This window comes from Giraffa tippelskirchi, chromosome 2 (genome assembly GCF_054371585.1).
Source record: "Giraffa tippelskirchi isolate mGirTip1 chromosome 2, T2T-mGirTip1v1.2.pri, whole genome shotgun sequence".
Classification (NCBI taxonomy): Eukaryota; Metazoa; Chordata; class Mammalia; order Artiodactyla; family Giraffidae; genus Giraffa; species Giraffa tippelskirchi.
In genome coordinates this window covers 177,691,662-177,706,026 of record NC_137276.1, presented here as the reverse complement: position 1 = coordinate 177,706,026, position 14,365 = coordinate 177,691,662, and the positions used below count along the sequence as shown (strand labels likewise).

General features: G+C 41.2%; 1 protein-coding gene across 9 annotated transcripts in view; it reads left to right on the top strand.

The window, feature by feature from the left end:
* The window catches only part of PHLDB2 (pleckstrin homology like domain family B member 2), a 162,098-nt gene that overhangs the window by 84,059 nt on the left and 63,674 nt on the right, over positions 1–14,365 (top strand). For all 9 annotated transcript variants that reach the window (XM_081542523.1, XM_081542512.1, XM_081542532.1 and 6 more), the window contains one exon: positions 3,820–4,203. In XM_081542523.1, the coding sequence (XP_081398649.1) occupies positions 3,820–4,203 (384 nt within the window). The remainder of the gene's footprint in view (positions 1–3,819; positions 4,204–14,365) is intronic.

Here is a 14,365-nt window from a genome sequence, read left to right as displayed (position 1 = left end):
GTTCCCTGTGCTATATAGTAGGTCCTTGTCGGCTATTTTATATATAGTAGTGTATAAATATGTTAATTCCAAACTCATAATTTATCCCTCCTTCCTTCTGTCCTTTGTGGTAACCAAAGCTTGTTTTCTATGTCTGTGGGTCTATTTCTATTTTGTAAATAAGTTCATTTGTACCTTTTTTTTTTAATAATCCACATATAAATGATATCATGTGATACTTGTCTTTCTCTGACTTACTTCTCTTAGTATGATAATCTCTAGGACCATTCATGTTGCTGCAAATGGCATTATTTCATTCTCTTTTATGGCTGGGTAGTATTCCATGAACATGACTTACCTACTGAGCAACACCACCAATATTCCTTTGTATATATATATATATATATATATATATATATATCCATCTTTATCCACTCATCTTTCAGTGGACATTTAGGTTGCTTCCATATCTTGGCTATTATAAATAGTGCTGCAGTGAACGTTGGGGTGCATATATGTTTCTGAATTATAGTTTTCTCTGGATGTATGTTTAGGAGTGGGTTTACAGGATTATATGGTAACTCCATTTTTAGTTTTTTAAGGAATTTCTGTATCATCTCCATAGTGGTTACTAAAAGAAATTTTAACAAAGATTTCACTCATCATTAAGAATCGGTACTTGATTTTCTGCATAATTTATTTCTATATTATATTCACTTGTCCAAGGGCTTAGACCGGCTGCTGTTGATTACGAGACCCCTGGATGGGTTCAAGAGACTGATGAGGTTCCTGACGAGGGCTGTGAACTACAATGGGGCAATGCCAGACACATTCATCTGAAAAGAAAGAAAGCTCTGGGGTCAAAAGACACAGCCCACAACATTTTTTTTAACCACTAAGGGAAAGAAAGGTGCACTATTTTCTTCAGGTTTATTTGTTAAGCTCTGTGTCCCCTTCAAAGCTTCCTATGATATATGGAGATGGAGGGAAGGGAAAACGGAGCGGGAAAAAAATCTAAATGTTTTTTAAATAATTTGATTCAAAAGGAAATACATTCTAAATCCTTAACACCAATGTTTTGGGCCATTTAGATATTTAGACTCTCTGCTGGTGCCTTTTCAAGAGAATACACAGTAGGCTGCTGGTTTGCAAAGGTGGGTAGGGATTGGAGATCTCAAAGAGGGTAGCTTCCTAACTCACCAGGTTGTCAGGCGAAGCGTCAAAGGAAATTGAATTTTAGGAAGAGAGCCACACATCTCAGGTTGCCTATCCCAGTTTGGGCTTGCTGTCCCAGCATAATTATTAATAGTGCTCTATTTGATTCTCAAAAGTGTCCTGTGCGGAATGGCCGCCCTTGTTTCAGGTCATGCAGAGTGGAGAATATCAGCGTGATAAATGGGAAAGATGAAGAGAGCTCAGGGGAGAATTATGAGGGCAATTCTGCTCAGGGTTTTCCTTAAAAGGCTTCTCATGCTTTCTGAAATGCCTCACAGACCTTTCTTCTGACGCACTTCTCATCATCAGTTTATTTTTCTTTGGTGCAGCTTCTGACGGGGCCAGTGCATCTCAGCGCAGTCCGGATTTCTGTTAGACTCGTGGGCAGTAGTGCTGCATGCGTGTGAGATTCAAGTCTGAACAGATTGGCTGTGAATGGGGTGATAAGAATAGAGAGAAGCACACAGCAGTAGACCAAACTTCCTGTGCACCCGCCTTGGAATACTGTTTCACCATCTGAAATAGCATTCATCTTAAGGCTGGGATCATTTATTCCCTCTGGAATTAAGCAGTAGCACTGGCAGCAAAAGAGACTATTTTGGGAAGGAGAGGTAGGAGGAATTTTGCCATGAATGACAGACTGGGCAGAAGTACCTTTCATGCTTTTGAGGACTGCACTGTTCATTAGCAACCTGATTAATAGAAATTGACAACTTTCCTATAATCCCAAACGTAATGAATGTCAAGGCATACACACTGTCCTCTATGAAGATGAGCAAAGACTGAGTTTAGATGTTTTGACTTAATTCACCTGCACTGCAGAAAAGAGAACTTTTCCTTGGAGATTAGCCTCTAATGTAGATGCTCTTGAGAAGGGGTAAATTATAACATCTTATTCCTATCCCCTTCCTCACTTATGCCTTCCAGTTGTTTTTGCATATTCCCATGCTGACTCTTCTAGGTTGTTAGAGAAGTTTAAAATCAGGCAATGAATGCTGTGCCACCACCGCCCCTCCCACCCCACACACACACACTCCCTCCCCACAAAGCTGAGATGGGTAGGACTTGGCAGCTGGTGGCAGCTGCAGAGATAAATAAGCACCGGAACTCCTGGATGGACAGGGTGCAGAAGCTCCTGCGATGAGGTTGTGCAGCTGAGTGCCTTCCATGAGACGAGGCCATGAGGACGGAGCTGCAGCTGGAGTCCAGAAGTTCAGGCAGTGAAAGGGAGGTGGGGCTTATAAGAACCAGTTTAATAGTCCTTTTGATCAAGTTATTGCATTTTTGGATTGTGGAGAGTACTTAAGAAGACGGATAAAAGTCATTTCATGCTAATTTGTTGCTTAATGGATGTATTTAATGAAAACCAGGGAATTATGTTGGCCTTTTCCTATTTGATTTTCCTATTTGATATTCTTCCACTAATAAAGAGTAAACTGCCTTCAGAATTTGTCTCTATAGATTTGTTGTAAGATATTAAAAACAATAGCCCAGGGCTACTTAACATTTTTCTCTTCTGTTACTAGTAACCAGTTTGGAAAATGTTTCTTTGTGGAAGACTAGAATCCTCTTTTCAATGTGGTAGATGTAATCACAAGAGATTTTTTTGCTATTTTATTTTTTTCTTTTCACTTTGGCAATTGAGCTAATGTGAGAGAAGAAGATGTTGAGTTTCCTTATCCCAACAGTGCTGTCTAGGTTTATGATAAGCATTTCGTAAATTATATCCCCTTGTTCACAAACATATAGTGAATTTACTTAAAGTCAAAAATCATAAATATATACTTGTTTCTTCTGGGGAGCTTGGTGCAGTGTCAGTTAGTGGTACCGTTATAGACATCAATGGCTGGTATATTGATTTTTTAAAAACAAACTATCATTTTATAGTTCAGCTGAATGATTCAAATATTTAATGATCTCAGAATTTGAAATATATTGCTGCTGTCTTCCCATCTGAACCTGATGTTGAATATTCTTCATCTTCCTACAACATTCTCTTTTTTAAAAAAAATTTTTAACTTATTCATGTGAGAAATTGGTGGGAAAGATCTTTATATCATGACAAGACATTAAAAAGTTTTGAAAGTTTTGAAGCATTTCAAGAAAAAAAAATTGAAGATCTAGTTATGCCTTTCAAAATTAAACTTTTTTTAAAGTATCATTTTTCTTTTGTGCATCTAAACAGTAGACTGATATTTCTATAGAAAGTTAAGAGAATTAATTTTAAGTGCAAATATAATACTAAGGCTACAATGATGAAAGAGCTATTGTTGAAGATAGATAGTAGAGGGAGGCAAGGGGGTGAAGATTTCAAAAAGGAGATTAAAAAAAAAATCTTTGAAGTGTTGGGAGAATCGATAAATCAAAAAAGGTCACTAAGTGCTAGTATGTGCTAGGACCAGCACGGGGATATACAAATAAAGAATTGAGTTTGGCAGGAAAATCAGGCATTGTTAAACCAGGTTTCATCTGGATTTTATAAATGGTTCATCAATGATAAAAAATATCACCAGCCGAGTGTCTGTGGGGCTGTGTGTGGGTTGAGTTTACCAGTGGTCCCAGCCTCTTCTCTGTGTGGAGCTGCTCCCTTCTCACAGACTCACCGACCTTCCCTCTGTGTTCTAGGAGAGGCAGCGTCTGGAGACCATCCTCAGTCTCTGTGCTGAGTACGCAAAGCCCGACAGTCACGTGTCCCCTGGCACCACCGTGGCCGATGTGCAGAAAATCAATAAAGAGCTGGAGAAACTGCAGCTCTCCGACGAGGAGTCTGTGTTTGAAGAAGCCCTGGTGAGCCCGGACACCAGATACAGGTGCCACCAGAAAAGCGCTCTCCACGACGCGGACCTGGCAGGCTTTGGGAGCCTCAGTCAGAGCAGTGCCAGCTTCCTCCCCCCACGGAGCGCCAGGAATGATGAACTGCTCAGGGACCTCACCAGGACTCCCCCGCCGCCCTCCTCTGCCTTTCTGAAAGCTTCTGGCGAGTCTGCTTACCTAAGTATCCTACCAAAGGTAAAGCTGGCCACACACAAAGATTAGACACAGGGCCCAGACCTTGCGTCTGCCCTGGCCTAGACATTAGGGGTCTTACTGCTTGTTTTCCAGAATGTTTTCAGTGAAGCAGCTACTCTGGTGGCTCAGACAGTAAAGAATCTACCTGCAGTGCAGGAGAACCAGGTTCAGTTCCTAGATGGGGGAAGATCCTGTGGAGGAGGAAATGGCAATCCACTCCAGTATTCTTGGCTGGGAAATTCCATGGTCAGAGGAACCTGGTGAGCTACAGTCCGTAGGGGTCGCAAAGAGTCAGACACGACTGAGCGACTAACACTAACACTAGCTAAACAAGGTGCACCAAATTCTAGTGTTTACTATAAAGTAACAAATTTAGACTCTAGAAAATGTAGCAATACAGAAAGGGAAAGAAAAACAGTTTGACTTCTCCCTGTCCCCTCTGGTTGCACACCTGAGAGATAAACACAGAGGGTGTTACATGCCTTCCCAATATTTCTGTGCACATATGGCAATATAAGCAGAGACACACATATACACAAGTATAGTGTTCTGCATGATGTTTTTCTCCTACTGAATGTCTTGAGCATCTTTGCATATTACTATGCACAGTTCTACCTCATTCTTATTAATGGTCAACTAGTATTTTATTGCGGAGAAGGCAATGGCACCCCACTCCAGTACTCTTGCCTGGAAAATCCCATGGACGGAGGAGCCTGGTAGGCTATAGTCCACGGGGTCGCTAAGAGTCGGACACTACTGAGCGACTTTACTTTCACTTTTTCCTTTCATGCACTGGAGAAGGAAATAGCAACCCACTCCAGTATTCTTGCCTGGAGAATCCCAGGGACGGGGGAGCCTGGTGGGCTGCCGTCTATGGGGTCGCACAGAGTTGGACACGACTGAAGCGACTTAGCAGCAGCAGCAGCAGTATTTTATTGTTTGGAAATACTGTTTAAATTGTTACCAATATTTTACTAATAAAATCTATTTGCAGCAAATATTCTGGAATATATATATATTAGCACAAATTGTGCAAATGTGTCTGTGGAGTTGGTAGGTCAAAGAGTTTGTGTATTATTCATTTTAAATAATATGTCCAAATTATACTCTCAAAGATTGTGTGTATTTCCAGGTGACTCTTGAGAAGAGTTTATCGTTGCACCTTGTTATTCATACACTTGCCAAAGTATGTATCATCAAAATTTTCAACTTGCTAAGTTAATTATGTTTTAATTTGCTTGCCAATTTAACTGGGAAAAATACTAGAGTGGGTAGCCATTCCCTTCTCCAGAGGATCTTCCCAACCCAGGACTTGAACCAGGGTCTCCTGCATTGCAGGCGGATTCTTTACTGTCTGAGCCACCAGGGAAGTGCCCTCCTCACTGGTAACCACTAGCTTATTCTCTATATCAGTAAATCTGTTTTGTTATGTTTATTTTTTTAGGTTCCACATACAAGTGCTAATATGCAGTATTTGTCTTTCTCTGGCTGACTTTTTCACTAAGCATAATATCCTCCAGGTCCATCCATGTTGTTGCAAATGGGAAATTTTCATTCTTTTTTATGAATAATATTTCATCTTCCATATTTACCACATCCTCTTTATCCATTCATTTGTTACACTTAGGTTGCTTTCATTTCTTGGCTATTATAAATAGTGTTGCTATAAACATTGAGGTGCATATATCTTTTCTTTTTTTTTTTCTTTTTTTTTTTTTATTTTATAAATTTATTTATTTTAGTTGGGGGCTAATTACTTTACAATATTGTAATAGTTTTTGCCACACATTGACATGAATCAGCCATGGGTCTACATGTGTTCCCCCTCCCGGACCCCCCACCCACCTCCCTCCCCATCCCATCCCTCTGGGCCATCATATATCTTTTCAAATTACTGTTTTTTGTTTTCTTCAGATATATACGCAGGACTGGGACTTGCTGGATCATATGGTGGTTTTTAGTTTTTCTGAGAAACCTCCATACTGTTTTCCATAGTGGTTTACCAGTTTACATTCCCACCAATAGTGTACTAAGGTTCCCTTTGCTCCACATCCTCACTGACATATGTTATCTGTGAACTTTTTGATGATAAGCCGGTCTGACAGGTGTGAGGTGATCTCACTGTGGTTATGATTTGCATTATTCTGATGATTGGCAACGTTGAGCATCTTTTCATGTGCCTGTTTGCCATCTGTATGTCTTCTTTGGAAAACGGTCTATTCAGGTCTTCTGCCCTTTTTAGAACAGTTGTTTTTCTGATATTGAATTATATGAGCTGTGTATTTTGAATATTAACTCTTTATTAGTCATATCATTTGCAAATATTTTCTCCCATTCAGCAGGTTGTCTCTTCATTTTGATGATGGTTTCCTTTGCTGTGAAAAAAACTTTTAAGTTTAATTAAGTCCTATTTTTGAGGGGGATGGGGTTCCCTTGTATGTGACTCCGTTTTTCTCTTGCTGCCTTTAAAATTCTCTTTTTAATCTCTAGCTTTTGCTGTTTTAATTATGATATGTCTCAATGTGGGTCTCTTTGAGTTCATCTTCTCTGAAACTACCTGTGCTTCCTGTACTAGAAATCTGTTTCCTTCTTCAGGAGCTTTCAGCCATAATTTCATCAAATACATTTTCTACCCCTTTCTCTTTTCACCTTCTGGGACCCCTGTAATGTGAATGTTGTAACACTTGTCTCAGAAGTCCCTTGGTTTGTTTTTCTTTTTGCTGTTTATGATTGGGTGATTTCATTATTCTCTCTTCCAGATTCCTCATGTGTTCTTCTGTATCACCTAATCTGCTGTTAATTCCTTCGAGTGTATTCTTCATTTCAGTTATTGTATTCTGCAGCTCCATCTGTTTTTTTAAATATGTTTTAGTTCCTTGTTAAAATTCTTATTCTTTGTATGTATTTTTTTCTTTTTACTGAGTTCAGTTAACATTCTTATTACTAATATTTTGAATCCCTTTATCTGATAAATTTTTACCTCTGTTTCATTAGGGTTTTGTTCAGGTCTTTCTTCCCCCTTGTTCTTTCATTTGAAACATTTTCCTCTGTATTTCCATTATGTTTAACTTTACGAAATTGGTTGAAATAGGTACCTATCCTCATCTTGAATGGAGTATCCTTGTGTGTGAGTGCCCCTACGCGGTCTGCAAGTGCCCAGGGGCTTTGGTGGGAAAAACTGGATCTGAAGTGATCAAGGATCCCATCTTCTCCTGGGGTGTGCTGGCAGCTGTCACCTTGGTGAGAGGTAGGGCTGGAGATGGAGGGGCTAGAGCCACAGCCAGGGGCAAGCTGGCTTCTCCCGTGTTCAGGGGCTGTCACTTCCCTGTCTGGGTGTCAGCAGAGCTCAAGATGCTGGAGCAGAAGCCCTGAGGGTCAAGGCCAGGTGGGTTCCTTTTCTTCTAAATGTGCACTCCCCCCCACCAAATACAGCACCTCTGTCCTGGTGGGGAGCTGCTCAGGAGCAAGAGAAGCTGGATCAGGCACTTGTTGCAGACAGGAGCAGCTGTGGGAAACCAGCCAGACTCTCCACACTGTTTTCAGTCTGCTTCCTCCCCCTTATTCCCTAGAGCAGGCAGACGTGTGCACCTGCTCTTCGTGAGCAAAGTCTCGGCTTCTTAAGCCCTCCTGTAAGTCCCACAGTTTTCAAACCAGCTAAGGGGACTTGTCTTCCCTGGGTTGGACCCTACGGCTGGTGTGCCCTAACTTCACAGGGGGAATCTCTGAGCCCGTCATAATCCGCTCCTCCTCTGCGTCCTGTTAGGGGCATGGGTCCTGCCTGATTGCGTCTCCTCTCTTCCTGCCCGACTCCATGTGGATCTTTACAGCCTTGTTTGTAGCAGTCTTTCCTCCAGACTCTTGTTTGTGTCCAGCTAGAGTTGCTACACACCTAGATGTATTCTTGATGTGTTTGTCGGGGCGGGGAGCTCGGCGTCCTCCTACTCTACCATCTTGATCTCCCTTGTCTTCTGCATCACTGATTTATAAAAAACGTTTTGTCTCAGTACCAGGAGCTATTGTGGTGATAAGGACATTAGTCTTTTAACATGAGTTGCCTTCCCCTTGACATTATTAATGACTGTTTCAGATATATTGGACATTTATCAGTTCAGTTCAGTCGCTCAGTTGTGTCTGACTCTGTAACCCCGTGGACTGCAGCATGCCAGGCTCCCCTGTCCATCACTCCCGGACCTTGCTCAAAAACTCATGTCCGTCGAGTTGGTGATGCCATCCAACCATCTCATCCTCTGTCATCCCCTTCTCCTGAAAAGTTTGTGTAAAGGGTTTCTATTTGTCCCCCTTGCTTTCCTAGAGTATCTCCTATTATTTACATCTTGCCTAAGTGTGATAGTGGGCTTCCCTGGTGGCTCAGATGGTAAAGAATCTGCCTGCAATGCGGGAGACCCGGGTTCCATCCCTGGATCAGGAAGATCCCCTGGAGAAGGAAATGGCAACCCACTCCAGTATTCTTGCCTGGAGAATCCCATGGTCAGAGGAGCCTGGTGGGCTACAGTCCGTGGGGTCACAAAGAGCCAGACACGACTGAGTGAGTAACACACACAAGTATGGTGCATTCATAAAAATTGATGAACCAATTTTGATATACAGTGTTGACTAAAGACCGTAGTTTACATTAAGGATATCTTCTCATATTGTGTGCTTCCCTGATAACTCAGATGGTAAAGAATCCACCTGCAATTCAGGAGACTTGGGTTCAATCCCTAGGTCAGAAAGATCCCCTGGAGAAGGAAATGGCTACCCACTCCAGTATTTTTGCCTGGAGAATATGGACAGAAGAGCCTGGTGGACTACAGTTCATGGGGTTGCAAAGAGTCAGACATCACTGAGTGACTAAGCACACACACACTTCATATTGTGTGGTTCTATTGGTTTTGACAAGTGCAGTGTGTAATATGTCCAGTGTTGCTGTCTTATACATAATAATTTCATCATCCTAAGAATCTCCTGGATTCAACCTATTCATTTCTCTTCCCCGCTGCCATGAAACCTTGTCAGCCATCATTCTTTTTAATGTCTCTATAGTTTTGCCTTTTCCAGTGCAACAAAACTGTTTGACTGAATGTTTCTAGTCAGAAGTCTACCAGCCTATACAGTTTGCCCGTGTATTCATCAGGACTCTGGACTGTTCAACCCTTCTTTCTTCTAATGACTAGAAGAGTAATTCTCAAAGGAGAGTAATTCTGAATAGGACTTCAGTCTCTCCTGCTAGAAAGTTGCAATGGTTAGAAACTAGGATGTGGGGTAGAAATCAAAAATTGTTGGTGTTCAGTTCAGTTCAGTTCAGTCGCTCAGGCATGTCCGACTCTTTGCGACCCCGTGAACCACAGCACACCAGGCCTCCCTGTCTATCACCAACTCCCGGAGTCTACCCAAACCCATGTCCATCGAGTCAATGACGCCATCCAACCATCTCATCCTCTGTCGTCTGCTTCTCCTCCTGCCCCCAATCCTACCCAGCATTAGGGTCTTTTCCAATGAGTCAACTCTTCGCATGAGTTGGCCAAAGTATTGGAGTTTCAGCTTCAACATCAGTCCTTCCAATGAACACCCAGGATTGATCTCCTTTAGGATGGATTGATTGGATCTCCTTGCAGTCCAAGGGACTCTCAAGAGTCTTCTCCAACACCACAGTTCAAAAGCATCAATTCCGCGGCACTCAGCTTTCTTCACAGTCCAACTCTCACATCCATACATGACCACTGGAAAAACCATAGCCTTGACTAGACGGACTTTTGTTGGCAAAGTAATGTCTCTGCTTTTAAATATGCTATCTAGGTTGGCCATAACCTTCCTTCCAAGGAGTAAGCATCTTTTAATTTCATGGCTGCAATCACCATCAGCAGTGATTTTGGAGCCCCAAAAAATAAAGCCTGACACTGTTTCCACTGTTTCCCCATCTATTTCCCATGAAGTGATGGGACCAGATGCCATGATCTTAGTTTTCTGAACGTTAAGCTTTAAGCCAACTTTTTCACTCTCCTCTTTCACTTTCATCAAGAGGCTCTTTAGTTCTTCTTCACATTCTGCCATAAGGGTGGTGTCATCTGCATATATGAGGTTATTGATACTTCTCCTGGCAATCTTGATTCCAGCTTGTGTTTCTTCCAGCCCAGCGATTCTCATGATGTACTCTGCATATAAGTTAAATAAGCAGGGTGACAATATACAGCCTTGACGTACTCCTTTTCCTATGTGGAACCAGTCTGTTGTTCCATGTCCAGTTCTAACTGTTGCTTCCTGACCTGCGTACAGGTTTCTCAAGAGACAGGTCAGATGGTCTGGTATTCCCATCTCTTTCAGAATTTTCCACAGTTTATTGTGATCCACACAGTCAAAGGCTTTGGCATAGTCAATAAAACAGAAATAGATGTTTTTCTGGAACTCTCTTGCTTTTTCGATGATCCAGCGGATATTGGCAATTTGATCTCTGGTTCCTCTGCCTTTTCTAAAACCAGCTTGAACATCTGGAAGTTCACGGTTCACGTATTGCTGAAGCCTGGCTTGGAGAATTTTGAGCATTACTTTACTAGCATGTGAGATGAGTGCAATTGTGCAGTAGTTTGAGCATTCTTTGGCATTGCCTTTCTTTGGGATTGGAACGAAAACTGACCTCTTCCAGTCCTGTGGCCACTGCTGAGTTTTCCAAATTTGCTGGCATATCGAGTGCAGCACTTTCACAGCATCATCTTTCAGGATTTGAAATAGCTCAACTGGAATTCCATCACCTCCACTAGCTTTGTTCGTAGTAATGCTTTCTAAGGCCCACTTGACTTCACATTCCAGGATGTCTGGCTCTAGGTGAGTGATCACACCATCGTGATTATCTGGGTCGTGAAGATCTTTTTTTGTACAGTTCTTCTGTGTATTCTTGCCACCTCTTCTTAATATCTTCTGCTTCTGTTAGGTCCATACCATTTCTGTCCTTTATCGAGCCTATGTTTGCATGAAATGTTCCTTTGGTATCTCTAATTTTCTTGAAGAGATCTCTCGTCTTTCCCATTCTGTTGTTTTCCTCTATTTCTTTGCATTTATCATTGAGGAAGGCTTTCTTATCTCTCCTTGCTATTCTTTGGAACTCTGCATTCCGATGGGAATATGTTTCCTTTTCTCCTTTGCTTTTCGCTTCTCTTCTCTTCCCAGCTATCTGTAAGGCCTCCTCAGACAGCCATTTTGCTTTTTTGCATTTCTTTTCCATGGGGATGGTCTTGATCCCTGTCTCCTGTATAAAGTCACGAACCTCTGTCCATAGTTCATCGGGCACTCTGTCTATCAGATCTAGTCCCTTAAATCTATTTGTCACTTTTACTGTATACTCATAAGGGATTTGATCTAGATCATATCTGAATGGACTAGTGGTTTTCCCTACTTTCTTCAATTTACGTCTGAATTTGGCAAGAAGCAGTTCATGATCTGAGCCACAGTCTGCTCCCAGTCTTGTTTTTGCTGACTGTATAGAGCTTCTCCATCTTTGGCTGCAAAGAATATAATCAATCTGATTTCGGTGTTGACCATCTGGTGATGTCCACGTGTAGAGTCTTCTCTTGTGTTGTTGGAAGAGGGTGTTTGCTATGACCAGTGCGTTCTCTTGGCAAAACTCTATTAGCCTTTGCCCTGCTTCATTCTGTACTCCAAGGCCAAATTTGCCTGTTACGCCAGGTGTTTCCTGACTTCCTACTTTTGCATTCCAGTCCCCTATAATGAAAAGGACATCTTTTTTGGGTGTTAGTTCTAGAAGGTCTTGTAGATCTTCATAGAACCATTCAACTTCAGCTTCTTCGGCGTTACTGGTAGGGGCATAGACTTGGATTACTGTGATATTGAATGGTTTGCCTTGGAAACGAACAGAGATCATTCTATCGTTTTTGAGATTGCATCCAAGTACTGCCTTTGGGACTCTTTTGTTGACCATGATGGCTACTCCATTTCTTCTAAGGGATTCTTGCCCACAGTTGGTGTTCAGGCAAAGTAAATGACCCATCATTTGAATATCCAAGCTGTTGTCATCAGACATGGGGCTTCCTGCACTTTTTATCTTAAATCCTTTCACTCTCTTACTTCACAGAGATCTGCCAAACTTTTATTAAAACAGTGAGCTGTGTGCTCTGAGGACTAACTTTTGGGAGACAGATTTCCTCCTGAATGGCTTCCCAGGTAGCAGTAGTGGTAAAGAATCTGCCTGCCAATGCAGGAGACTCAAGAGACCTGGATTTGATCCCTGGGTTGGGAAGATTCTCTGGAAGAGGGGATGGCAACCCACTCCAATATTCTTGTCTGGAGAATCCCATGGACAGAGAAGCCTGGCGGGCTTCAGTCCATGGGGCAGCAAAGAGTCAGACACAACTGAGTGTCTAAGCGAACACACACACACACACACACACACACGGTTTCCTCCTGAAGAGAGCTGTGACAAGAAAACTGTTGGGTATAAATGAGCAGATTTTGACATATTTTTTCATTGCCCCAGTATGCTTCTGGGAAATAGGAGGACTTTGAAGGTTGGAACATCTTCCTTGCAGCATGCAGCGGAAGACTGTGTCTCCTTTAGAGACAGGAAACATTAAGGGCACCTCTGGGTACCACCCAGCAGCTTAGAGTGCAGCTGAGAAGCAATGGGTTCCAGGGAACGGGTTTTTCATTTTTGATTCTCTGAAGACGGACATATGTTACCTTGAGACAGGAGAAAGAAGAATCTTTAAAAAAAAAAGTCCTGTTCTTTGGTTTTACATGCTCTTCCTCTTTGAGTGTTTTTGGATTATTTACTTAACAAATACAGTGTTTGTTATTATCAATCTGAGGAATAATGGAGAAGAATGTGAAAAACACTCTAAATTGATTTAAAGACAAAGATTTTAATGATATTTAGTAAGCCTGAAATTCACCATTTTTGACTTTGCTTTTATCTAGCACTTAAAGATGTAGATGACCTTGGAAACATGCTCGTTTTAATTGGCTTTATGAATCTGTCTACCACCACTTGAGGTGAAAGCTGAAAACAGCTCACTCTTTTTTTTTTCCTTGCAGTTTTATTGATATATAATTGACATACAGCACTGTATAAATTTAAAGGGTACAGCCTAATGATTTGACTTACATGTTTTGCAAAATGATTTCTGCAATAAATTTAGTTAATTCCATCTCCTCATGTATATGCCAGAAAAAATATTTTTTCTCTCGTGGTGAAAACTTTTCCACTCTTTTTGAGTAATCGTGTAACCATTCTGTCTACAGTGGAAACCCTTCACACTTGCAACCCTCTCTGATCTCAAGAGGTTTCTAAGTTAATCTATCTGATTTTTTTATGGTAATGTATAGGGTTCCACTGAGAATGAAGTGTTTTAATAAAATCATATATTGTGCCTCTCCAGATATGCTGTTTTTGAGTTAATTTAATCCACATACACACAGAAAGGGGAGATAGGAGTAGGGACAAGACAATTTCCATTTACCATGCCCCCCCTTTTTTGCATATTTCTTCGTAGAAACCTCTTGAGATCAGAGATCTGCACACACACACACACACACACAAAAGGAAGGGTAGATGCAAATTGTCTTGTCCCTACTGTCTCTCCTTTCTGTGTGTGTGTAGATGGAGTTAACTCAAAAACAATATATCTGGGTATGCACAATATGTGCTTTTATTAAAACATCACTCTCAGTGGAACCCTATACATTACTATAAAAAAATCAGATTAAAATTCCACTTTTCTCTGAGACCACAAACTAAAGCTGTTTGGTGGCTACCACACACTTTGTACTCTTTTGTTTTTTATTTGGATATAAATGAGAGTCCAGTATCCTCATCCCTTTCTATTACAAACCAGAGTTTTAGAACACCTCTTGAAGATTTTGCTTTTTATAAATAACAATAACAAAAGTCAATACCTAGATAACTTTTACTGCTACAGACTATCAAGTTGTCTTTTATTAGACCTATTGTGATAAATTTTCTAGAAATGTTGAGTTATACAGATGCTTATAACTGCCACTGTTACCTATCAGTATAGTTTTGCAGATTGTTCAGTTTTTCTTTTCTTTTGATGCTTTGCTTCCACCAATGAAAGATATTTTTAAATCATGTTGGAAGTTGAAACCTAATATGAAATGTTGACCCAACAGGATACTGGCCTTCTTGAGGCTTTCC